Source organism: Desarmillaria tabescens, assembly GCF_030435595.1.
Source record: "Desarmillaria tabescens strain CCBAS 213 chromosome Unknown EV420scaffold_27, whole genome shotgun sequence".
NCBI classification, from domain to species: Eukaryota; Fungi; Basidiomycota; class Agaricomycetes; order Agaricales; family Physalacriaceae; genus Desarmillaria; species Desarmillaria tabescens.
Genome location: NW_026848326.1, coordinates 8,575 through 34,867, shown reverse-complemented (window position 1 = coordinate 34,867; position 26,293 = coordinate 8,575). Strand labels below are relative to the sequence as shown.

Sequence of the window (26,293 nt, the reverse complement as noted above, 5' to 3'; positions counted from 1 at the left end):
GATTTGCTACGCTATGAGCGTAGTGGCATGGAGAAAGAAAACAATGCATACTTGGATTGTGCGCACGTTATCGTTGCATCACCGCACCAGTCAAAACGACGAGCGTGAAGTGACAACACGCGTCAAGCCCATTGGTTATTATCGTCGTTCACCAGCAATGTCGAGTGTGTCCTGTGACAGAGAAATATTCAATATTTCCGGATGGGGTTGAGGTACTATGTAAAGGATACGGATTCAGTACGGACCGTTTATCTACGTCATTTCTTTCTTTCTGTTTACCTGTGCCTTCGGACTGCTATGTATGCGTCTTTTTGGCCTTTTTGCTGCTTAACCTTAGATTTACTTTGATGCTGTGTCTTTAACTCTTCATACTCTGGCTATTATAAGTACACCGTTCGTGCTCTGTTCTCGAGTTGAAGACCCTCCTTAAGGTAGATCCTTTACATACTAAGTACGGGTGACAATGCAAAGGTACTGTGGTTGATGGGAAAGAAATGAAATCGGGCTATCACCATTGCAGCTATGCGGGAATGCATGATATCTCGAATTCAGGCAGAGTTATTATTGATCTCAGTTCCCCACGAGACTACTAAAGGCGCAATGAGAACTCAAGGGCGGTGAACTGGGTTGAGAAGTGTGTAGTTGACTTCTGGTATTGGTCATAGGGAGAACATTACGTGTGACAGTCGACAACTTTGATCAATGCCGCCGGCTTCTTCTCTGCCGCTGTGCACGTCGACACATTCGGCATATACCTTATATCATCTACCTAATTACCGATCACCTCCCATCAACGTGTCTCTTTGATCTCAGCTGCTGCACTTACTCTCCGCGAATGTCTCGTCCGACAACGGGGTTGTACACGGTATATATCTGGAAGGTGAGAGAAGGAATTACAAAAATGTACATCCAATTTGGTAGTGATCGCACCCCTGAGCACCTATCTGAGCCTTGGAAGGTCACAAGCTTAGATGATAGGCGCTGAATGATCTCACTAACAGTTTTATTTTATGTCCCCTGTTCGTTTCCATTTCTCGCTTCCTATCACCCAACAGCAACGGGTGCTGCTAAATCAAAGGACACCGCTCAGCCTGTTATGGATATTGGGTATCCACTGATTCGGTGCATGAGTCAACACATGCCCGAACTCGGCCTTCTCGGTCCTAGTAGTGACTCGCTCGTACTTTCTCTTAGTTTCTCTATTCTTCGTATTGATACTAGAATATTATAGAACATTGTAGAGTAATAATGACTCGAACATTTCCTTAGTATATAAACTTGTAGATAACATTGTATTAGGAATACTTGATCAATCTACTACTTCCAGTACCCTCACACTGCGTGAACCCTCAGTTACGCCTAGCGCTTGCTGAACAACCCATTGGATACGCCTAGCGCTTTCCAATACCAACCCGAAGGTTACGCTTAGCGCTTGCCTTCACCCACGGCCCGTAATAGCTTCGCGCTTACAGGCCTTCTATATCGGTAATTGCTCCGCGCTTACCGGCTACTTCCCTCAGTAATTGCTTCGCGCTTACTGATTTCCTTTATTTCGCAAACCGGACCACTCAGGTCTCCTCACGAACCCTCGCCGGAATCCATTATATTCCCTAACGACGTACATCACTCCTAATTAATCTTACCTCGCTCCGATCACCGCTCCTTGCCTCGTGCTAGCATATCCGGATTTCGGCAGATCCATAACACAGCCGAAGGACTCCATTGTCGCCACGGATGCCAAAACCACAGTTTTTGTTCGGAGGTCGGATGGTAGCCATTACCAGGTGCGCATGATATACAATTTCTCACATATGAAGGGCAGTGCCTAGAGTGGAACTTCCGACTGTCCGAATACAACATTCCCGACTGGGCAACATTTTGTCTTGAACTTGACGACAGTGAGATGCTGGGGTTTAAACCAGTCATATATCTATTTAGTCCCCTCCCAATACATGCCATTGTGCGATTATCCCGAATCGAAACCTGGTTATTCTCTGCCGTCTATCCAGGGGTCCCAATCAAAGAACCCGAGTTTGGACAATAGATCACTTGGAGCGTCAAAACTCACAACGATCATACCCTGACTGAAACTACTACCGGTACATGAGTATCTTATCTGTTCTGGGAGACTGTGTAAGTTGACCTGATCATCGTTTGGGGCTTGCTTACTTTAACCGTCTGACAGAACGAACCCGGGTTTACCTCCTTCGCCGCCCACATCTTCCGTAATGTTGCCAAATGATGTTCGCCCATTTAACCCCTTGCGTCCCTAATTTACCAACGGGAATTCAGTCGTTCTCCGCAGTCCAGAAGTCGCAGCTTATCTCGACAAGGCATTAGCCGCTCTCGGTCTTCACATTGACGCAAGGACCTCATTCATCACAATTTCCGTCCATTTATTCATTACCCACGTAACCATCAGATTCTAGATTCCCTTTATTCTGAAGCACGATTACATTGCATTGAACTTCCTCCCCTGATCTTCGTATGAACATGCAGCGCCTCTCGACATCGAGCCCAAACCAGACGTAGTGATCCGTGTCTTCATGTTATTCAAGAAAATCTCGGAGAAGTTGGAAAAATGGGAACGAGCACTCTCTCGGGCGTCCGAGGGCGTTGAATTTTGGCACAGTATTGTTGGGGTAGACTGCGATGGGATGAGAGACAAGAAGTTCTTCAGGGTGTTGGAATGGGGAGGAATGGAAGTAAAACGTTGATCTGGTGTCGAAGTTCTTGCTACATCAGCTTGTGTTTTTTTCTAATTTTACATGCGAAGAGATCTTTTACTCCGTGTTAGACGACGAGATTGCGAGGAATTGAGCGCTTGTGCATTGTGGCTGGCGACATTTGCCATGGCACCAGCCATGCTCAAGCACCACGAAGAAAGACTTTACAGAGAGTCTAGTCCCCATCCCGGAGACAAAGTTATTAAGCCCTCGGCAGCACGACTATAGCCATCTGGAGATGCTACACGTGGAAGTCGACCTCGACGAAGGCAGAGCGCACACCTCTCCTTGGCTGTAATCACATTGGATAAATGTCAGTAATAAATAACCACTCATCGAGCGGTAACGACATAGAGATGTCTGGTAATCTTGATAAAGGGAAAATTGACTTCAACCACCAAACCCATCTACATTGACACTCCGTCCCTGCATCTCCACATTGCCGGAAAATATCAGATATTTGACCTAAAGAACGACTCGCCATCCTGCGAGAGGAGGAAAACGTTTGTTTACTGTTGCTTGCACTATGACGATTCAACACAATTTATAGTTTCCCCTTGGCAGTTTTTCGTCTGCAAAAAGAGGACACATCTTGAGAACACGAACATGCCTACTTCAACGTGTTGCATCTCCACCTCACCCGCTTAGCCATATCTATATAGTGGTTACCAACCAAACGTGCTACTTCCAGGACAAACCCAGTCGTACACAAACTCCGATCTAGCCATCCCCATGGGCTGTGGAGATCCTTCAACAACGGCCATAACATCAGTGATCTTTGGGATGCGAGCAAGAAAAGTTGCTTTCACGAAAGGCAACCCTACGTCTTACGAACCATGCATAAGACATCAGATTCCTATCATTCGTTTACGTCGCGGAATATCCTCGTTACATTTGAATTCAGGTAGAGCCATCGTGTTGATATTGTATTACGTTTATACGCCTCAAACCAGTTGCATGCCGGGGTGAAAGCTCGACATTACAGTCTATCGAACAATGCACGCTCCCACTACACATAAATCTGAAACTACGTGTCATTATAGGTAATCGAGCTTGACGAGATGGTAGAGGTTTTTACCTCATTTAACGAGCTTCGGACCGACTTATAACAGTAGGACGAACGTGTGAGATTCCGGTCTCCAATGCACCCTAGAGGATAAACGTACTATCATTTGGTCGTGGGTTCATGGCTATGCAAAAGTATCATATTACCAGTTTGACTAGATGAGACGCGTGTTTCCTATGGTAATCCAGAAGGCGCGTTCAACCTGCCAGATGTCTTTACGTGAATCTAAGAACGATGGCAGACTAAGAGACTGACGTTACCAATTGAAAGTGCAGGTATAATACCCACGGCAGGACGCCGCCAGAGGTATGTTTTCCGATGACAAAACGTAGGTCCTCAAATATTATGTTTAACGAAATGGTGATCTACTGGCATTTGCATGAAGATTGGAAGGAAGGGACGTGAAAGCAGACGCACCCAGAACATGTAAATGGTAGCTGTCACACAAAGCCAACAATGAGTCAGAGCATCATCGAATGTCGAAGTTCAATGACGCACGAGAAGGACATACAAATTGTCATGGGAGAAGCGGTTGTTGTTAGAGGACACAACACGCATATATCTGCGATGATGTGAGCGAGAAAGTAGATAAGGAGGAACAGCGTACCTAGAAGACCGGCACAACATCACGTACGCCTGCCATCACCACATGTCGTGCTAGAATATCTAATGCAATTCGAGCTACAACAACCTCAGATCTCTGTGTGAATCAAAAACTGGTATTGTTATCATTTCCAAGTGCCGTGCATGATTTCACTGAATCGAGCGAAGCCACAGGTATTTGTCCTGGCAGTGCTGGGGATGCATATACGCTAAGATTGGAGGTGAGGTCAATTATCGCACCGATACGAGGACGATGCCTGTGTGACATGACGAGAGCGAGACTTTTCGGTTACAAGATCTGCTATGAAAACATTGGGGACGGCATAATGCCGATACGGCTGATATCTCACCTTGTTCTGGACCGTCGGGCCAAAAGAAGATCGAACGAGAGAGCTCATCACCATTGTACATCTGCGGCGGACTGTATTCACGATTCAAATCATCCTCAAGAAAATGGAAAAAGAAATGACACGTCAGAAGCTGGAAGGCTATTGATGAGAGACGTGGTTTGGTGGTGGTCATCGGCAGGAAGGTGATGTCATGTTACGTGTCACAATCCGTGATGCGTCATCCCCCGATTGTCACGCATAATGCACTTAGAGTCCGACTAGTTCTCTCCTTGGTTCTCCCTGTGGTAGCATAGTCTAACTGAGCTGCGTAATTGGCTTTTTCGCGTTATATTGCATTCAAGACTTGCGCCAGCTAGATACTATGCCTTGGAATGCAGATGTCATTTTTCCATCAGTACAACAACTGTCTTCGTCTTCACCAGTTCCTTTGCGCGATCACCCCAGTTCAGTCATGCGCTCACACTCGCACCCATACCGAATATTTGTCTAGGATAGAAAAAATTCTGCCGTGTCGTATGCAGAAATACGACTAAAATTTACCAATTTGGCTCAATACTGATTCTAGATTACAACATGGGTTCATCAGGGTCGTTTCACTTGGCAAGGCAATGAATACTTTTGCAGGAGATCGTGCAGAGGCGGGAGACGAACTAGACGATATGCTGGCCTACTAGGTATGCATTTTTCTCTTTGTCAGAAATTTAACTCACATCCTGGTAGATACTTACAGGCCATGTTCCGCGAGAACCGTTTCTCTGTAAATGATCTGTATGTCGTTTCCACATGTTCTTGTGTTCAAACTTTTGATAATTCTTCTGGATTTAGTGCCGTTTGTATATAGAAGAATCAGCGTGGACACTGCCATTCACATGCCTTGCGCGGATCCACTTCGACTTCCCCTACCGTCACAATGGCTGTCGATCTCCACGGTCGTTAAACCTGATATTCGCTCCCGCCCCTGGTCGCTCTAATTCTCAGGGTGCTGTCGACAGTCGCATAAAATGTGTAAGAACCAGTCAAGTTGCCGACATGTTCGTAAGCCAATTCCTTACCATATGTGTCGCCAACTGCACTGTCAAAGACGACAACGGAGCACACTCGCACTCGCGCAGGCGGCGGACGGTCCACAGTTGCGAGGTGACTCAACGTTCGCATGCTGTTTGGAAAGGAAGACCTGACGAAATGCGCAGTCGAAATTTTTGACACGATAAAGCAGTGGTCGACGTACAGAAGCGAGGTCGTTGGAGAGATGGGTGTTGACTGAGATTAGTAACTGTATCTCCTCCACGGGTGTAAGAAATCAGGGAAGGAAAAGGTCCGGTGCCTGTAGCTCTGAAAATGCGAAATTACCTTGACGTGACGACGCGAAAACACCAAGACCAGCTTGTCTCGATTGTACTGTGGACGCACAAGCTTCAAGGCCTACAGACGCTCAAATACCCACCATTCTCCGTTCGTTCGGCCATAAAAGCATGCACGGACGCGTACGAGGAGAGGGGGGGAGGGTCAAACTCCCATTGGAGGCACTATGTCTTTTGAGGTACGATAAAAACAGCATTCTTCCTAGTCGTTGGACTTACATATTCACGCTCACAAGAGAAATCACTTGACAATGCTCCGTCCCGGTAAAAGGATTTATGTTAATTGCATAGACCAGACGCGCACGAGGAAGGAGTCGAACTTCCATTGACAGGGCGTGGGGAGGGAGGGAACCACTGCGCCTTTTGTGCTTGTAGTCCTGCTTAGATGAAATGTATGGAAAGATTGAGTGTTCGTGTTCAGGATAATCCTACAGGAGAGGTAATACGAGTTCAACGTGTAGCAAGAGACGTCCGGCGAGGACGAAGTTCTTTTGATTGGAGGGTTACAAAAGCAGATGTAACGGAGTGAAATCGCGACTCTCTACGAATTCGGTACTACAACAAACTCGCCTCGAAAAACGGGTCCCATCCACCCTACCCCACCCTCCAAACCTCCAACCCCACACACTCGAACCCCACCGCCCCGCCTGCCCTCGCCCTCCCAGGCGAACAAAGCACCTCATTCCCAAACGTCACACACCGCGCCGAGGAGCCCTCCAACAAGCTTTTATCAATATAGAGCCCGTACGCCCCGTCGTCCCCGCCGCCGAAACTGAGATAATCGGGTTCGCAAAGGGCGATGTAGGAGTTGCGGCCGGTGGGTTTGTAGACCGAGAGTTTGCAGTTGGAGTACCGCCATAGGAATCTGCGAATGGTGAGCGAAGGAAGGGAGGAAGGGGATAGGACTTACGATTCACCACTGCCGTAATACCCTCTCCCTCTGCTCTGTCGAATTCCATCCCCTACGAACGCGCCAAAGATGGTGTCGCCGTCGTCTTTCATGACGACGAGTGCACCTGCGGGTTTGGGTTGTTCGGATCGGGAGTAGAGTGTGTTGAGAGATATACCGTGCTGGTCGAGGGAGTAGAGAAGGGTCCATGTGCGTGGGAGACGGGAGAGAGCTGGGAGACGCGGGCGGATCTGTAACCAGGTCAGCTCAAGATCATCAAGACGAAGTGTGTACGCACCATATTCGCTAGCACAGCATCCAACACGCCCACCGTATTCTCTCTCCTCCCTCTCAACTCCACGTCGCCCATCTTCCTCTCGATACTATCTCCCATATTCGCCGGGGAGGAGGAAGAGGAGCCGACGGAGCCCTCTCATGCCGATTCTCCTTATTCGCCAGCTTCCCTCTCTAGGTCCTTCGAGAAGCCTTTATCCCATTCGTACCCTTCCCCGCGGTACCCCGGTGCGCCCGTCGGAGGGATGTACACCACAGGAGGACGTCTCGGAGGAGCTGCCGTGTGGTGCGAAGGGTGTTCTCGTGGGTTATCTCGACGGGGACGACGGAGTGTGGGCGGGGCGGGGCTGGGTCGAGGTGGTGGTGGTCGAAGAGGGAGTCGAGGGTTGCGCGTGCGGAGGGCGAGGAGGGTGGGAGGAAGGTGCTCATCCATCGGGAGGGGAGGGTTTGTGTGTGGGGTGTGATGGGAAGTGAGACGGATGAGGTGGATGCTATGGGTGGGGCGGGCGTCGCTGCTGAGAGTGTGGATGTGCGGGAGGGAGGGGAGTGGCGGTATCGAGACGAGGGTGCGATGGATACCAGGGAAGATGAGAGACTGGATGTTTTGGCACTGAAAAAGTCGTCATCCATATCTGAGGTCATGTCAATCTCAACTGGTGGAGGTGGTGGCGGTGGCGGTGACAGGTCCTTCGAACGAAACAAAGGCTCGTCTAGCAACAGTTCGTCCAGCACATCCCGTTTATTCCGCTCCTGCGCACGTTTCGCCTCGTCGAAGAACGCGTGAGTAGTGTGGGGCTCTGTATGCACAGGTGAGAATGGGGTAGTTGCTAGTGGGTCTTGGGAGGGCGGGACAAAGACAAAGGCGCCGAATTCTCCGTCTGGGGAGTGGGGCGAGTCGGTAAGGATGGAGAAGGTGGATGGCGGTGGTGTGTTGGTGGGAGATGCGTGAGGTGTGGGTGGTGAGAACAATGTGGCGAATCTGTCGATCATCTCTTCGGATTCTGGTGCCGGGAGCGGTATTAGCGGAGGTGTCGATGATGCCATGATCGCTGCGTGGTGCTCAGCAAACGCCTCTTTGCAAGTCGCGAGGAGACGCACCTTTATATGTTTACATAAACCAATTCAATCAACTGTTTCTGTCTCGCTTCCGTCGCGTGGTTTCACGTATCGAGTGTGCTCGCTGTACAGAGATCTTTCAGTAGAGCGCTACACGTTCATTAGAATGGACGTACCTTTGCTCCGAAGTGATAGTAATGGAAGCCTGTCCCGCGAATGATTCGATGAGCCTGGATGATCTCCTTCGGCAAAAAGAGCTCACCAGAGTGGCTGCTTTCGGAGCCTTTTCTGTCGCTGGCCAAGTCCTTCGATTTTGCAGTGTGTTCGTTCAGAAACGAATTCTGTTCGTAATTTTCGTGTGTCGTAGCCTCGAGAGCAGGAATAAGAATCGGATCGTCGTGGTCGAATGTCAAGAGATGGCTGTGATCGTTGTGTACATCTGCTTGCGCAGATCGCCACAAAGTGTCCGGATCTCGGGCCGAGTCCCCTGGCTCTCTAAAGCTTGCACGGTTATTGGAGGACATCTTGGCTACATCACAATGCTCAGCGAACGACTCAGCTATATTCGACTGCCTTTAATGAACGACTGTACGGGTTCTTGTTCAGTGTCATCCTAAAATTTATTCTCGCACCAAAGCTTTCATTCCTCCTCCTCGACTTTTTGCTTTCCACAGTCCTGTCCTAGATAGTCGATATGGGAACTATCATCGGACACTGCCAATGTTCAAAATCAACGCCATCTCCACCAGTTTCGAAACTTGTACAATCGACGCGTTTGAACACAGCCCCGCCATCAACGCGTCTCCATATCATGATCAAATCCTCGTATAAAACCTACCCCTTCCCACCATTCCAGCAAAACTCTTACTACAACGCTCTCCACCATCCTCCTCTCCCTTGCCTCAGCCTCATCGGAAGAACATACTGCGGGAGAGAAGGCCTGTGTATCGGCAGAGATGGGTGTAGCTCGTGCGGTCCGACCGGGAAGACGTGCGATGGGGGGGTTACTGAGATTAAGTGCCGTGGGTGCATTGTCTTTGTTTTGAGGTCGGTGAAGCTGAATGGGTCTTTTGTTAGTGACGTGTTCGGAATGAATCTGATGAAGGATGAAGTTTTCTCGGAGAAAAAAAAAAATCACTACTTTTATAGTATACAGGAGGTGTCGAACCTCAAACTGAAGACATTACCACTATACTTCGTGTCCCACGACTGAAAAGTATACAATAAACTGCCTTCTCGGCAAAAAGGGAGTATCAATCTTACTACTAATTCAAACACACACGCTCCCAAGGTTCACTAAGGTCCACAGATAACTTATAAGCCGTAGACAAGAGACAGTGAACTTCTCGTTACTATTCCTCACGGGCTAAAATCCTGTCAGGTTCTCCTGAATATCGACTATTGGGAAAATAGTACGATAAATCTCCATGGCGATATCATCGTAGTTCCGTACTAATGCAGAGGGCGTGATATCTCGGACTCGGGCAAAAAAACATTATTGATCTAGGTAGGAGTGAGAGCACACGCACAACGAGAACTCAAGGGCAGTAGACCGAGTTGACAGGGCCTCTGTTGAGTCTTGAGTCATAAAAAGAACACAGTCGACAACTTTGATCACAACCGCCGGCTTCTTCCCTGCTGCCATGTGCGTCGACACATTCTGTGTATACCTTATATCATCCACCTTATTACCGATCACTTACCCTCCCATCAACACGTCTCTTTGATCTCAGTCGCCATGCTTACTCTCTGTGAATGTCCTGTCCGTTAAAAAAGACGGGGCGGTGAACCGTATATATCGACGAGGTAAAAGAAGGAATTATGAAAAAGAGCTTCCAATTTGACAGTGATCGCACACCCAGGCGCCTATCCGAGCCGTGTCAGGTCACAAGTTTAGATAATAGGCGCTCAATGATGTGACTTACGTAGTTTTCCATTACGTCCCTTGTTCGTTTCCATCTCTCCTTCCTCTCACCCGACAACAATGGGCGCTGCTGAATCAAAGGACGCTACTCAGTCGAACGACTACATCGTCGCCACGGATGCCAAGGCCACAGTTTTTGTTCGGAGGTCGGATGTTACTCAGTATCAGGTGCGCGCGCCCACAAAGCTGTAGATGATTGTATACGTCCTGACATTACGTCTTATGCAGGATTTGGTTGCTGTTCTTCTCAACCATTTCCCCAATATCAACACAACGTCAATTGTCATTCAAACCAACGAAATGGATATCTGCGCTGGACGAGATGTCGATATTCCGTCACATCTGTGGCCAGAGATCAGCCCTAAAATCCGGAACATCACCGTGGTCTCGCGTAGGTCTTGCCTCATTATAGACATAGGTACTAGCTGAAGTCACACCAGGCCCAGCCCACAATTCAACAACAGTCGAAAGTGATCGCTGGGTACCAGAGGGAGCATGGGAATAGCTACTGGCGAATGATACTTCTGCCCAGAGTTGTTATAATGAGCTAGACCGTTGAGGGAGAGATTGTGCTTGCAAAGACGTATTTCTCGACTTGACTGTGGATAACATTCCAGAACCGCACATCTGGAAATGGCACTCTTTTTGAATTTACTTTCCTGGTAGCTCGCCCACCCGCCCGTCTGATATCAAAGACAATGAAATTTAGTTCTCGCCGCTGCCCCCTTTGACGGGACGAAATAAATACCACGTATCACCCTCTGAGGAGGGGAAGCCACACTGCCCGATCGATATAACACTGGCCTGGCAACCTCAGTCGTCGAACGGGGTGACCTTCCCTACAAGTGCAGTCCTGTTTTCCAATCGAAACAGAACAGCGAATATGGTATCCCGAAGGTCAAGTCGATAACCCCCTTGAAGCGTCTCGTTTGGATGTGCGGTTCCCGCCGTAGAAGTATTAAAGCAACGAATACCGCCCCATTTTCCCAAAGGCATCGGCCACTTCAAGAGGGTATACATCAGAATGAAAATTCATTGTTCCCCGGCCCCAAGTCCCGCTCATTTGGATTTCGGCCTGTGTTAGTGGGTAGATTCCAGTCTTGCTTGCATGCCGGTTTGATAACAAGCCACTTCTTCAACAAGACTCGTGGGCAAAAGACCTGTCATGGGTAATCAAATACCGTACGCCTTTCTTTCCTTTCAAGTTTCGAATTTCAGGTTTCTGACATGAACGTAATATATATCATTGTTTACTCAGTCTCGCGTTAGGTTTTTTTTAGAGGAACGTGCCACGTTGGAGTTGGTGGGGAGTACACCCTCGCACTAGCCCATGTTTTATCCCCACCATTATCTGGATTCTGGAATCAGAGATCGTCTCGTCTTATCTGTGCCGCCTTCTTTTCCGGTACCCACTAAAACCTCAGTCTTATCAAGTCTCCCAACTTCTTTAATCTAGTCAACGGGTTCTAAGGCATTTGTGCCCTATTTCAGTTAATTTTGAGGCTTTCATCGACACTTGGAACAAGTTCGTCGTCCAGCGATTTAGACTCTCCGATGGCGATATCTCTGAACTTGCCAATTACGGTTTTATTCAGAGCCAGTCACAATTTAACTCTGGTTCTATCACACCCACATTTTTATGCTCTCCCTTCGGAGCTCCTTCCTCTCATCCTCCCCCAACCTCACTATTCCTCGTCGTCACCCGTGATAATTCCTTACTTTCGGTTCGGTAATAATGCATCTGAACCGTGAAAAGCATTCCACATAGTCATACTCACATCACGTCCCTCCTTGTTCGGTTACGCCTCATCTTTTTTCCGAGCATTCGTCCAAACTCACGACCTGGATGCTTATCTGTGCAGGACGCCACGTGGATATCCTTATATTCTGGTGTGATCCGGATCTCGGGCCGAATCCGCTTTCCTTAGCTACCATCAGAACGCTCAGCAAACGACTCTGCTATATTCGACTCTCTCTAAAGTGCAATTGTTCACGTCCTCGTACTTCTTCCCAACGTTGCGTTTATTCTCTTGTCATTCTTTCCCAGAGTCAGTCCTGATAGTCGAAATCGGAACTACCACTATCCCCCGACATCACATACAAGTACTCAATCAAAACTCTCACTCTCCACTAGTACTAGGTGGTTTCTAAATCTGTACGGTCGACGCGTTTGAACACAGCCTCCCATCAACGCGCATTCTCAAATCCCATTTCACACTTGTATTATAAAGTCCACCCTCGCTTCCCCATCATTCCTTCCACCTCAACCATCCTCCAGAACACGCGGGATGGAGGATCTTGGGTTGCACGATTTCTTTGGAGGATACCTCGCCACATAGTTGGTTCTCCTACGCTCTGGCTCTGGTGTACAAAAGACGTAGGCCGATCATCTCTGCCTCCAACCGCTTCTTGTGCTCTACCATCCTCCAGAAGATCATGATCCACGCGGGATGGAGAACTCTGACTTGCACGATTGCTTCGTCACATTGTTGGTTGCCCTCCCATCTGGTGTAAAAAAGACGTACGTAGGGCCGATCATCTCTCCCTCATTTCACGCTCATGGGTCATTCAATTGAAAGCCATATGCTTATTTGAATTAAACCCATGTTAGGCGATACAGGCTGCTTAACACGCAGATTCTCGGTCTATTTTGCCGCTCCCTTCAATTCAATAGTAAGCTTCTGGCTGGGGAACACAAATACCAATGGACGCCAAGACTGACACTTCGTCTTGTAGTGGCAAGACCGTCCGGGATACCAAGGCATATGTTTACACACCAGGTGTATACATCTGCACTTTACCTATGAACCCGCGCTACTGTACTGGTTCTATTCGGATTCACTACCTCTTCAACTATGGTAGGATTTCCATGCAACGCGGTATAAAACCCCTTCAAACTCGACGGTTACATATCAGCATTTGCTCCAGCCTCTCTCTCTCACACAATGTTCAGCTCCAAACTGACCCTCTTCGTTTCGACACTTGTCTCGCTCGTTGCGGCGACGACAACCACCACGGTGGTCACCGGAGCAGCAGCGGCACCTACCAGTGTCCAAGACGTTCTCAACAGCCTGAAGACCACAACCGACGCTATCCTCCCTCAAATCGGTACGCGCACGGTCCCTCCGCTTCAATTTTATTAGTGATTCACATTTTCCTGTACTGTAGACGCTCTCGTGGCGAACAAGACCGCGACGAATACCACAGTCGCTCCTCTCCTCAACCAAGTCATCTCAGCCGTCGATACCGCTACTTCGTCCATTTTTTCCCAAGGTCTCGCGGGGAGTAACAATACCAACGATTTGGCTACTCTTGCTTCGGGCATTATGAAGGTACGCTAACTCTACTGTGTCGTCGTAATCTCGTGTACTTACTAGGACGACAGGATATCAACACCAGCATGCAAGGCGTCAAGAACTCGGGTTGCCACCTCGATGGCCTCTTGGCAGTCATTGCCGTAACCCTGACCAAACTTCTCTGCACGCTCGAGGTTGTCGTTCCTGGGTTGCTCAAGGTCGTTGCATTGTTGTATGTCCTTTCTTGTTCTTTGAAATCTGTTTGATTCTGATAGCGGGGGGACCAGGCTCAAAGGCGTTGTGGGAACCGTCGTGGTGTTGCTTTGCGGTCTCTTGGGAGTCATTATAGGATAGGCTCTCGGTCGTTCTACAAACGCCTCTTTCTGCTTCCGTATTTGCATGGATATTGCTTTGTCGCGTTCCGCTCGTGTATTGATTGGTACTAGGCTACGCCTTTCTTTTTCTTTTGTACTCGATTGACTGCATACCCTACCATTCATTCGTGTACCACGTCAATCCCGTATTTGTTTGTCCTGATCCCTCATGTGCTTCCACTTTATTTCAACATGGCTTGCACTTGCCTTTGATGAATTGCTGTAGAAGACTATAAACGCGTTCATTCATACATTAGTAAAAAATGGATGTTTGAATAAGGAATTACGCCATTTTTGAGCACAAAACTAGAAATGAGACTCACGACACGGATAGGGGGGAACAATCGATTTCGGTGCGATCGCAAGTCTTCTACAGTAGCTACATACACCACGCGCACAACCGATGCACGGGTACCGCACCGTACGATCCCTTTGATATTGATATAGACCGTCCTAGCAGCGATTGAGGTCCGTAGTCGTCGAAGAGGATTTGTATCATAATACTCACGTCGGTAGACGGGATTCCTGATTGAAACAGTGGGACTTTTTGGGTGACCCCCAGGGCTGAAATCGTCCGGATTTTTCGTCTGACATGAAGCTGAGAAAAATTGCGGGCGCCTATCTGAACCGTGCCAGGTGAAAAGATTAGATGATAGGCGCTGAATGATACGACTTACGTAGTTTTCTATTACGTCCCTTGTTCGTTTCCATCCCTCCTTCCTCTCACCCGACGACAGTGCGCGCTGAATGAAAGGAGGCTACTCAGTCGAATCACTACATCGTCGCCACAGATGCGAAAGCCATAGTTTTTGTTCCAAGGTCGGATATCACTCAGTATGAGGTGCGCATCCGCAAAGCTGTAGATGATTGTATACATCCTGACATTACGTCTCATGCAGGATTTGGTTACTGTTCTTCTCAACCATTTCCCAAATATCAATTCAAAGTCAATCGTCGTTCAAACGAATGAAATGGATGTCTGTGCTGGACGAGATGTCGATATTCCGTCGTATTTGTGGTCAGAGATCAACATGAAGACTCGGATCCCTACGTCTGGTTTGAGCTCGAAGTCAAGATGCGCTGCATGTTCATGCCAATCGTGGAGGAAGAAATTCAATGCGATGTAATTGTGCTTCAGAATGAAGTGAATCTAGAATTTGATGGTTACGTGGGTAGTGAAGAAATGGACGGAAATTGATGATGATGTACGTGATGAATGAAGTTCTTGCTTCAATGTGAAGCCCAAGAACGGTCAATGCCTTGTCGAGATAGGCTGCGACATTTGGAGTGTGGAGAACGACTGAGTTCTTGTTAGTAACTTCGGGACGCAAGGGGTTAAATGAACGAAGAACATTTCGAAACATTACGGGAGATGCTGGCAGCGAAAGAGGTAAACCCGCGTTCGTTCTGAATCCTGATGCCTTGATCCCAGCTACATCGTCACGTGTGTAAGTCACTGTTCCTTGTCCGCCCGAAAAGAGATCTCGTTTTCTCGTGATTTCTCCACTCCAGGCTTCGCGCGTGCATTAGTAGCAAAACGGACCGGGGAGCATCACACGGCTACTTGCTAGCGTGGGAAGAATTATAGCCTGGTTATATCGAAGAAGATGACAGACAAATTAAAATAGAACGCACCAGTCAAGAGAATCTGCCTTATATCGTGTCGTTGCAACGTCTAGTCCATCCTGACAGATTAGTAGATATTGTACATTTAAGCCATACCTGTGAATTAATCGATAAAAAAGCACTTCTGATTAAACACCTCTGACCCAACACCGGGAATCGAACCCGGAATTACGCGCACCGTACCAGCTGTGGGATTCCACCATCCAATACAACCAGCGCTTCTTCTCCTCAACTTCCTATGGCCCGAAGGTACATTCCAAGGCTCGTTGCAAGCACAAAATTTCTACTCTGAACAAAGAGTGAAATATGTTTCATCAGTTGGAGGTGGGAAGTACGTAGAAAGGGAATTGAACTCTCAGGAAGGCAGGGCGTACAGTCCTCTATAGCCAGAATAACATTGGATAAACGTGGTTCACATGCCTTAATAAACAACCACAATCGAGTTCTCATTCAGACGCCTAGTAAGGGAAATTGACTTGAACAACAAAACCCGGCTACATCGACTCCATTCTTATAACTCCACCTCGCCCGGAAATAGATCTCACTTTTCCTTTGAGCCCCAGATATTTCTCCAAACAATGGCCTGACATCCTGCAAGAAGGGATAAGTTTATTTACCATTTCCTGCATTCGTGACACAACGATCGTCGATTCGGCACAAAGCTCATACCTCTTCGTTCCTCAGATTTCCCCAGCTTTGTCAGTGTACACACCTTCAACGAGAACGCGGAAAGACGTAGTTCAACATATTGCGTCTCCGACATACCATCCTGAATAACCCTCAGTCGCTAACCCACGGGTCATTTCAAACAACGTCAAAAAGTTACATTTATACCTCGCTATCGCGATTTTAGATATAGAGAATCGAACCTCATAACTAACCAGATATCCATGTCTAGATTAACAACGAAACGCCTTATTCCTAACTTCCAGAGCAAACGTGCCTCACAATCAGATGAACAACATCAAAAAATGTTCTGGCATCCTGATAAATGTAGCCGGACGCGAGGAATCGAACCATGGCTTGTGATGTTTCCCTATACACCACGATGTCCAATCGCCATGAAAAACAAGATCTAATCATTGCCTCAGCACCCAAGGAGACAAAAAAAATCACCCTAGTGCGAGATTCGGTCGGCCTTCCCAAAAATGATTCGGGTAGGTTGGGCACATTCAATTGAAAGACTCTACGAAAAATTTTCTTGCACTTGTTCTTTTCGATGGGGAATCGAACCCCGACTCAGTACTTAGTGTGTGCTGACTACCAAGCGGACGTTGCGGAATCTTTTCCTTAACTTACCATTATGACCAACGCTGTATTGAACACATTGGGCGTCAAGATGTCTCAATTGCTCGTCCGTGTTGCTGAACATTCTCAATTTCACTGAATCGAGGAACAATCATAGTTTTATACGGCACCACCTGAGGCTGTACTGATACTAACCTAGCGAGTTTTCTTCCGAGATACTGCAGTGTATCGGAATAAAGTGCACTCTGGGCCGCGTTAACCGGAATATAAGCATAGTCGTGAGTCACGGTTCTCCAAGAATTTACCTCCACTCCTTTGGCCCACTCTGAGTCAGCCTGTACCAGCGAAAGAAATACAGCACATTCCCCATCGCTGACAAGTCCCAGGGGATCAACGAATGCTATTCGTTCGCAGGGTTGACGACTATTGTGACACAATCCCGGTTTGACGAGACGACGACGAGTAGCCTCGACGTATAGCACAACGCGTGTTCCACCTGTGAGCCACCTTTACGTGAATGGAAGAATAATGAACGGATTTAGAGACTTCCGTTATGATTTAATAGCGAATTGGTATATAAAACCCACTGTACCATGGACCTGCCAGAGGTATGTTTGCTGATGAGAAACATCAACCCATGAATACTTCGTTTGAAGAAGTTGCGATTCACTACCGCATTGGCATGAAGACGGGAAGCAATAAGTATAGGTATCGACGAAGACGCACCCAGGACATGTCAATAATAGTTACTGCCCTTATCCTGCGACACAAAGCCAACGCTAAAAGTTTGAGTATCATTGAACGTCGAAGATTAAGGACCAGTGAGAAGGACATACAGATTGTCATGGGAGAAACGATAGCAATTGGGGGACACGTCACGCATACATCTGCGATAAAGTGAATGAGAGTGTAGATGAAGAGAAAAGACATACCTAAAAGGCTGATACAACATCACGTTTGCCTCCCATCACCAGAAATCCTGCTAGTATATCCAACACAGTTCGAGCGATAAGAACCTCGAGTCACTATAGTGATTGAGAGCTGGTATCGAAGCGGTTATGCATTGGTCCGTTATCATTTACCGGTGCTCGTGCATGATTTTACCGAATCGGGCGAAGCCAGAGGCATCCGGTGCCTGTGCTGATAGGCTACTGAGGGATGATGCTGAAAATGTTGGCCACGGTATAATGCCGATAGGATTGAAAACTCACCTGAATCTGGACAGTGCCACGAAACGAAGATCCAAAGACAGAGCTCATCAGCACTGCAGGTCTTGACCTGCTTGATCGACGACGCCAATCAGCCGGGGAGAAGACGGAACAAGAAAGGATGTGTCAGAAGCTAAAAGGGCGTTACTGAGAGACGTGGTAGCCGCGGGCAGGAAGGTGACGTCGCATTATGCGTGACAATCAGTGACGCGTCTTCCCCGCCTTCTCCGCTATCATCACTCTCCGCACACGACCCGCAAAGGTCTCTTTGCACACCATCCAGAGTCGCCCTTTATCTCTGCGTCGTGATCATTGATACGCTTCCACTAAACCTGGACATGGCAAATATGCCAGCCAGGGAAGGACTTAGAGACATAGCGACCTCCCAATACGGGCTCGGAGGTTTCTACGCCGGATGCGAGACGGGTTCGGTAATTTAAAACAGAGGAGGGAGGGAAGAGGCCGAAGACATTAAATGTGGTATGCTTCCTGTCATTGTTTCCCTAGCAAGCTGATTATGTACACATCTACACGCACCAACCTGCCCTCTCGTGTCTCGCTCGTCCGAAGGCAACTCTGTACTCTCCCTATTAGCACGGCACATTTTCCATGATGTTCTATTGGTATCTATGTGCGCTCTTCATCGTCCTGCATATTCATGAAGCCCAGACGAAGCCTCTGTGCACTTGCGCAAACAGAAGGGCGGTATGTAATGCCCTACGTTCTCCTTGGAGAATTCTTACGTAGTTGTTTCTTCACTCAGCCAGAACCAGGAACTTTGCATATAGACTCTGAGGTATAGATGATCGTTGCAAGCCGCACTGCTAAATATGCCGTGGTCGAATGATTCGTACATGGTCCAGAAGTCTTCGACGCGTCGGATGACATTGCGTATCTTATCCTTGTCAAATTATCTTGCCATCGTGTAACTAGTTCGTAGCTGAAGAATGCCACGAGTTGTAATTCTTATAAAGGACTGAGACTTGAGCGAAGGTATGCTTGCAAAGATAAGGACTTCATGTACCCACTTTACTGTTATAGTGCGTAATAACCGTGTTCTTCACGTGTATAGCTATATGTCGAGGATTCATTGACTTCACCCATCGCATGACCGGCGACAAATGCTTATCATGCATCGAGTATAACGCCAGTACTTGATAGTGCGAGAGGGATCACAAGCTGGGAATGCAGACGAAGAGGAAGGACAACAAACAAATTGCACCGGTCGGCGGAATCCACCTCCTATACCAGTATTTTCGTCATCGATTTCTTTGTATAATACTTGGATCTATGCTGCGATATTACTGTACATTTCGTACCTCAGCTATACACCTACTAATGAATAAAGTCCAACAGTAAGCCAGCCATCGGGAATCGAACCCAACTGATGCACACCATACCAGCTCTCAGATTTCACCGTCCAATTAGAACGAGTTTCCTCTTCTCCCCCTTCTAGAGTGCGAATAGAATGTATATCCCCGGAATTAAAATTCGCTGCATGCATAAAACCGCTAATCCACACAAGGAGTGACAAAAATGACATCAGTCTCTGGTGGAAGTATGGAAAGGGAATCGAACCCTTAGCAGGGCAGGGCGCGTAACCCTCCTTGGACATGATCACATCGGATACACGTAGCCTAATTTCACCACGAACCCACCCTCGGTGTTTTAACCATAAGTAAAGAAAAACCAAGTACACTCCCACGTGGAATTCAACCTCGGTGTTCATGCCTATATCGGGAATACCCATTGATCCGGAAACATCTTTTGCTCTTACCGTATGCTCACTTGCTCGGCAAATCACAGGTGTCTTCTAATAGATCACTCACAATACTAGAGTACATTCATTTCGGGTCCTTTTCCTTTATAACGTGCACGTTTTTGCGACTAAGTCACTTGCAAGATTTCAAGAACTGAAGGACAACAGTTTTACGTTTCGTGGAGAGTGCCAGACATGTCCGAGATCGAATATCAGACTTACAAACAGTCTGATGGGTAGGAAATGCGGCACTCCCAAAATGACAACACTCTCCCGTGTGCAAGGCAGGATGATACTCCCTGGAGATATGCATGCTCGCCGTCCAAGTCGCAGTGAAGAGTGCATGTCTTGATTTAAAGCCCACACATTGTGGCTCTATGTGAGTCGTCACCCCTGTATCTCTCCATCCGATCCTCATTCGTTGAAAACCGGTTCTTTATGACCTGTGAACACTGAACTGAATTATGTCCTGCATAGAGACGATCCCATGAGAGATGGCAAGTGATATTATTTCTCACTCATGGATAGCTGCCGTCAGTTCTTCACTATGGTGACAAAAGACATAATATGACAAGCAGTCGGAAACAGAATCGCATCTCAAACCCTAATGCTGCGAATCCAATATCAAAACCCAAACTTGACTTCCTATATTCACAAAGCATGGTCTGTGTCAGTGAGTAATAGCAAGCCCTCTCGTCTCATGGAAAAAAGACGAATTCCAGAATGCAATTGGAACATAGGGAATCGAACCTTGGGAATAAGCCGTCTTGACCGTTGCCTGATATCCATGTGAAATAGACGACGCCTAATGTATATATGTTTACTCGTGTATGCTGGATGCTTACAGATGCATTTGAGAAGTTCAATTCCTGCCTATATATCAAAATACGAGAAGTGCGTTTAAAAAGCAGTTAGTGTACATGCATAATGTTGAGAGAAGGAGTTGAACTTTCAATTACTGATGGCATTACTAGGTATGCCAATCGATCTTCAATTATCATATCAAATCAAAGTCTAACAACATGCCATGAATTGCGACATCAGAACCCAAATTCAAAGGACCTACGTATGTCTTAAGCGTTTTATTTCACAAATTTGTTGTTTTAAATAACTCTTTCTGCAATGGCCCACAACTGCCTTCAAAAAAAGGTAAAATGAGTCGCGCCATAGTCTATTTGCATATGGGGAATCGTACCCTAACTCAGTACTCAGTACGTGGCTGGCTACGAAGCCATACCAATGGTGGACATCGAATATCATCTTGTGTCGCTGAATTATCTTTGTTTCTTTACAGAGTCACATTAATTTAACTCTAACTCTATTATGTCCATTTTTTTTGCTTCTTTTCCCATTTACTCTCCTTCTTCTCACCCACCCACGGGCACTAGAAATTCTGCGTGGTCACCTGCGTGGTACCACGTGTGCGTGGCGCGTGGCCACGTGGGCCACGCAAGTCCTTAGTTGAACTTGAGTTGAACTTCCCTTGACTGTACATATATACTGTGCTATGATAAGAATGCTTCGTTAAACATTTCCTTGTATCTATTTCTTATTCTTCTGTAAACTGTCTGCAACAAATGGACCTTTGTTCAAAAATGTTTCAAAGCTCAATTTTTGTCAATTAAAGCTTTTATGCCCTCAAATCTCGGATTCCTAGGCTCAATTGGATCTTCTATGTGTCTGTCTATGATTATGAGAAGGATAAATATCGAGATTTAGGTACTCTCTCATTTTCCTAGCTTGAAGTCATTAATTCGAAGACATTATGACACTATGAACATCAATTCAACATCGATTTCGCATCAATTCCTCCTTGATTGTGCCAATACCACGAAATTGGTCATTTAATTTCCGCAAGAACAGCCCTCCCTTATGTACGGATATACCTTGGACCACGCAAGTGACCACGCTAGCAGACCATGCAGCCACGCAACCACGCAGCCACGCAGCCATACCACGCAGGCTGACCATGCACCGCCATGCTGACAAACCACGCAACCACGCTGACCATGCAGGCACCACGCTGACCCATATACGTTTGCCCTCAGAAAGTGTATCATTCTTATAATTGCCTCTTAATTCACTCGTTTCTTTGGTGTCATTCATATCAAGTATAGAACTCCGTATTCTTCTCATCATGTCCGCTTGACTGGGAACCCCACATTGTGTACCTTATTGCTTCTAGCTTGGCAGACCACCTCTAAAGCCTTTTTATACTGTTAGGATACTCGTAAAATTATTTACTTCAGCTACAATACTTTTGATGTTCTTGAACTTAGCAATCCAGTTTGAATGATATGTTCATGAATCATGATATTGACCATATTTTGAAGCATTTCAATACCACACTAAAGCCGTCATATTTAAACATTCAGGAACTCACAATTCAGCTGATTCTATGCAAGTACTAACAGAAAAGAACGGAACGCGTCGACTCAAGTCGCGTTTGATGGACTTGATCAACTTTTGATCGAAGTCCCGCAATTTGTCGACCACGCTAACGACCATGCTGATGACCATGCAGCCATGCTCCATGCAGCCATGCAGCCACGCAGGCGACCACGCTGAATTCTTCTTGCCCCCCACCCACCATGTCCATGTCCTCGCAGCAGAGCCCAAAATTGGTCTCACCTTCCCCGTCCAAAGACTTCCTCGTCACCACCCATGATGAGGTAAATAATGCTTCCGAACTGTGACAAGTACTTCACCTACTCACATCACGTCATCCCTCAGGACCTCGTTCAGTTCCTCCTCATCTTTTTTCCAAGCATGTCCCTACTAGTGTTGTGAAAGGCCAGGCCGGGCCAGGCTTTGGAGGCTTGGGCCGGGCTTGAGCAGGTTCAGGCTCGCAAATTCACGAGCCCGAGCCCTGAGCCCAAGCCCTACAAGGCTCAGGCCGGGCTCAGGCTTAAGCCCGGGCTTATCCCTCATAATACATTTCTGCCTATCAGGACTCATTAGATGTGAATATTCATTAAGATATAGCTTTACATAGTCTAATATATTATTTACTGAACCACACTGATCATCCACAAAGCTATCATTGCTCAAGTGGTCTTGTCATCATGGAGAAAACATATGTCAGTGATGTCATAACTGCTTTCAATTGATGAATAATTGCATACAATCAAGTTCTAATGAAAAGACATGGTAAGCTCATCTACAGGATAATACTAAGCTATGTTACATTCATAGAAATCAATCCCACAAAAGGATATTCACCCCTTCACCAGCCCAGGGCTTCGGCCTAGGGCTTAAGGCTTTCCTTAAGCAAAGCCTCAGCCCAAGCCTTAAGCAAGCCTTACTTGCAGGCCGGGCTTTTCAGGGCTGGGCCGGGCCGGGCTTGAGGCTTGAAGCCCGGCCTTTCACAACACTAGTCCCTACAGAGTATTGTCGTCTAAACGAATGATATTGATATCTGGGCAGGACGCTACGTGGATATTCCACCTCCCTTGTGGGAAGATATCAGTCCTCAGATCCACAACATCAGGATTGTCTTTCGTACCAGTAGGTTTCGTTCAGGGCTCCTCCTCGCCTTCGCCAGCTAAAAATAATTCTCCTAGGCCCAACTCAAACCCAACCTCCAAGCACCGAGACTCGAGTTCTCCCTTGCACAACCATCGGAAAAGCTGACATCTCAGAATACCAAGGCCTCACACCAATCTGCGAATGGTAACCCACCCTTCACAAAGTATGGACCGTGCCGGGAAGAGTACCAGGCATATGATCACCCCAAGCCGAATGCAAGTCTCAGAGTCGGTTTGCGAAACTCGTTGTTTACCTCTTTCTTCAGTAGCCGGCGCACGTTGTGGTGCGGGCGTCGCTCGTGAAGGCATGGTCGTTCTCTGCTGTGTACCTGAGTGTGTCAATTAGGGATTCAGAGTTTGGAGAGAGTATTGTGTGAGACGTGAATACTCACGAGGATCATACGATGACAGAGAATTTAATTGGTACTCGGGTATGGTACTTGTTCTGGGAGGCTGAGTAAGCCTTGGAATGATATCGCCTAACTTCATTCTCGTGTACTCATTCTCGTCCTAGACCTAAGTCAGGTGTAGTATCACCCTCACCACTCACGTCTCCCAAGGTCCCATCGTCCCATTTGACCCATCATCTCGCAAATTCAAGAGCAAAAACTCTCTGGGCATCGGTATTGCACACACCATGGCCTACCTCGACGATGCGCTCCTCGCTCTCGGTCTGCTCGTTGAAGCCAGGACATCCTTCATCATGTACGTTTTCTTTCGTTTCCCACTCATACCGCACTCTCTTAACCGCACTCAGATACTGGCTTCCATCGATCTCGAAACACGAATACATACTACTGAAGTTCCTCCCCCAAAACTCCTACCAACAAGCCGCCTCCCTTGAAATCGAGCACAAACCGGACATCGTCACCACCGTGTTTATGCTCTTTAAGCGGGTCTGTGAGGACGAGTTCGATGAATGGGATGAGGCACACTTAAGGATTTCTGATGGTGTCGCATTCTGGAGAGGTATTGTTGGGGTGAATGAAGTTAAGATGGGGGATGAAGGGCTATTTAAGGTGTTGGAATGGGGTGGGATGGAGGTTCATCCCTGAGGAGATGCGAGAGCCTAGTGCGAGACTGGATGGAGTATGTGTTTCTACAAGATCAGATGACTCATCTCTCAGTGTATTATACTGTGAGCAAGAATAGCAACCACTTTGCCTGAAGCCCTATGGTGCAGTCGCTCATACGTACCTATGATGGTGGTTCGATCCCCCCTTGCGTGCAATGTCCATTCCATTGGTAATTAGGAATTTTTTAGGCTGGATTTTCTCAGAGCGGAAGGATATTTCGCAGGGTAGCTCGAATTAAGTTGTCGGAAGGTAATTGTTTTTCCTCATTGCGCCTACTATTGCTTTCACTAAATTCAAGACGGCGGTGATATGGTTTTCCATCCATAACATATGAATCATTGGGTTCCTCCTCTCACATTTATCCATGCCTTTCTGTAAATATCTTCATCATGAAGGCACTTTATTCTTACAGCTGCGACACTGTAGCTTATATCACGAGCAGACCGTTCCAAGTACATATCACGTTCCAGGCAAAAGATTTCATTTGATCATGCATGTGGATTTGTTACATCTGACTCGGATTCTATACCACACTCCTTTACAGAAATAGAACAAAGCACAGATTTAGTAGTATTAGCTAGGGAGACAATGCAGAGGGACCTTGCGCGAGTTTCTCCTTTCTAAGTGCGCTAGTACAGGCAGCCGTCGGCGTTGATATCGCACATGATGAAGGAAGTAGAATCAAATCTACAGCTAGAACCGGAGAATTACATTGTATACAGAGAACTAATATCTTTCTTTGAGTCTTTACCCAAGAAATAATCCAAAAACTGGAAATGGAACCGTCAGAAGGGACTCAATGTGATACCCCCGGACATATCAATCCCGTTTCCCAAGTATCACAGCTGCCTATCCTATAATAATGCCTAGAAGACCCAGGAGCAGCGCGACGAGTGTACCCACAACGCCCTTAAGCCTGGTGACGTTATCAGAGAAAATCGAAATAAGTCGGACGGCTAATACGTACAACAATGCAACAAGCGCAAGTAATCCAGGAACAACAAGTTCCAGCGTGACGAGTAGCTTGCTCAGAGCCAAACCAATAACCGCCAAGAGCCCGCCTAGGCCTAAACCTGAGGTAGTCAGGCCTTGTGTAGTAGTGTTGATATCCTGCCATCGTCCATTAACACAAAATCAACGGCGGGCGGGCGGGCGTACCTTCATAATACCCACTGCGAGGGTAGCCACGTTGTTATCACTCTGCCTCTTGACGACGAGGCCTCCCGCTTGGAGGGAAACAATAGACGAGGTGGCGGCGTCTACGGCCGAGACGACTTGGTTGAGGAGGGGAGTGACCAACTCGTCGGTTGCGGTCTTGTTCGCTACGAGAGCATCTACTTTGAAATGAATACAATGTTAAACTGGACTATCTCATACGCGTACTAATCTGGGGGAGGATAGCGTCAGTGGTGCTCTTCAGGTTGTGAAGAACGTCTTCGACACTGCTGGGACCTGCTCGGGCGACGGGTGAGGCAGGACTTGCAGTGACGAGAGTGACGAGAGTAAAAGCGAAGAGGGCGATTCGGGAGAGGAACATTGTTATAGGGACAGATGCTTGTCGAGATAGAAAGCAGACGCTGCTATATATCCTAGACTTTGAACTCGTTTTATACCACGTTTGAGACAGTTATTATCAAAGCTGAAGGATGAATACGGAAGCTGTGAGTCCGAATAGAACCAGTATAGCAGTGCGGGTTGATAAATAAAAGTGCGAATGTGTACTCTGCGCATAAACACATGATTTTGTATACCAGATGGTCGTCCCGGTAGGAGTGATATCTCCGGCTTGACGTCCACAGATTTTTACGCTCCCTATAGTTAGCACCTAGCATTTGCTAGTATTCTAAAAATTCGCTGCACCAGCGAGGTCCTTGAAATTTCGAAAGGAGAATACGCAACTCAAGCAATAT

The 26,293-nt window shown here is 47.2% G+C and overlaps 6 protein-coding genes across 6 annotated transcripts; 3 read left to right on the top strand and 3 right to left on the bottom strand.

Moving 5' to 3' along the window:
- Positions 1-6,510: 6,510 nt before the first annotated feature.
- EV420DRAFT_1695561 (TLD-domain-containing protein) lies at positions 6,511-7,389 on the bottom strand (the record flags this gene model as incomplete). Its single annotated transcript, XM_060479407.1, has 3 exons — positions 6,511-6,971; positions 7,017-7,246; positions 7,294-7,389. The coding sequence occupies 3 exons, from the start codon at positions 7,387-7,389 to the stop codon at positions 6,701-6,703; spliced, it is 597 nt and encodes a 198-aa protein (XP_060328549.1). The 3' UTR covers positions 6,511-6,700.
- Positions 7,241-8,772, bottom strand: EV420DRAFT_603899 (uncharacterized protein). Its single transcript, XM_060482760.1, has 5 exons — positions 8,608-8,772; positions 8,522-8,550; positions 8,388-8,469; positions 7,294-8,338; positions 7,241-7,246 (listed from the first exon to the last, which is right to left on the bottom strand). Exon 4 carries the CDS (start codon positions 8,331-8,333, stop codon positions 7,464-7,466), a length of 870 nt encoding a protein of 289 aa, XP_060328548.1. The 5' UTR covers positions 8,334-8,338; positions 8,388-8,469; positions 8,522-8,550; positions 8,608-8,772; the 3' UTR covers positions 7,241-7,246; positions 7,294-7,463.
- Positions 8,773-9,970: 1,198 nt separating this feature from the next.
- Positions 9,971-11,057, top strand: EV420DRAFT_1555541 (uncharacterized protein). Its single transcript, XM_060473645.1, has 4 exons — positions 9,971-10,151; positions 10,208-10,437; positions 10,498-10,660; positions 10,710-11,057. The coding sequence occupies exons 2-4, from the start codon at positions 10,388-10,390 to the stop codon at positions 10,818-10,820; spliced, it is 324 nt and encodes a 107-aa protein (XP_060328547.1). The 5' UTR covers positions 9,971-10,151; positions 10,208-10,387; the 3' UTR covers positions 10,821-11,057.
- Positions 11,058-13,214: 2,157 nt separating this feature from the next.
- EV420DRAFT_1645012 (uncharacterized protein) lies at positions 13,215-13,919 on the top strand (the record flags this gene model as incomplete). The annotated part of the gene is made up of 4 exons (XM_060477725.1): positions 13,215-13,377; positions 13,438-13,601; positions 13,655-13,797; positions 13,853-13,919. 4 exons carry the CDS (start codon positions 13,215-13,217, stop codon positions 13,917-13,919), a joined length of 537 nt encoding a protein of 178 aa, XP_060328546.1.
- Positions 13,920-23,711: 9,792 nt separating this feature from the next.
- Positions 23,712-24,362, top strand: EV420DRAFT_1645011 (uncharacterized protein; the record flags this gene model as incomplete). The annotated part of the gene is made up of 3 exons (XM_060477724.1): positions 23,712-23,764; positions 23,833-24,012; positions 24,065-24,362. 3 exons carry the CDS (start codon positions 23,712-23,714, stop codon positions 24,360-24,362), a joined length of 531 nt encoding a protein of 176 aa, XP_060328545.1.
- A 670-nt stretch (positions 24,363-25,032) lies between these two features.
- On the bottom strand, positions 25,033-25,969 carry EV420DRAFT_1336754 (uncharacterized protein). The gene is made up of 4 exons (XM_060468879.1): positions 25,767-25,969; positions 25,542-25,717; positions 25,351-25,493; positions 25,033-25,299 (listed from the first exon to the last, which is right to left on the bottom strand). The coding sequence occupies exons 1-4, from the start codon at positions 25,918-25,920 to the stop codon at positions 25,233-25,235; spliced, it is 540 nt and encodes a 179-aa protein (XP_060328544.1). The 5' UTR covers positions 25,921-25,969; the 3' UTR covers positions 25,033-25,232.
- Positions 25,970-26,293: the final 324 nt, after the last annotated feature.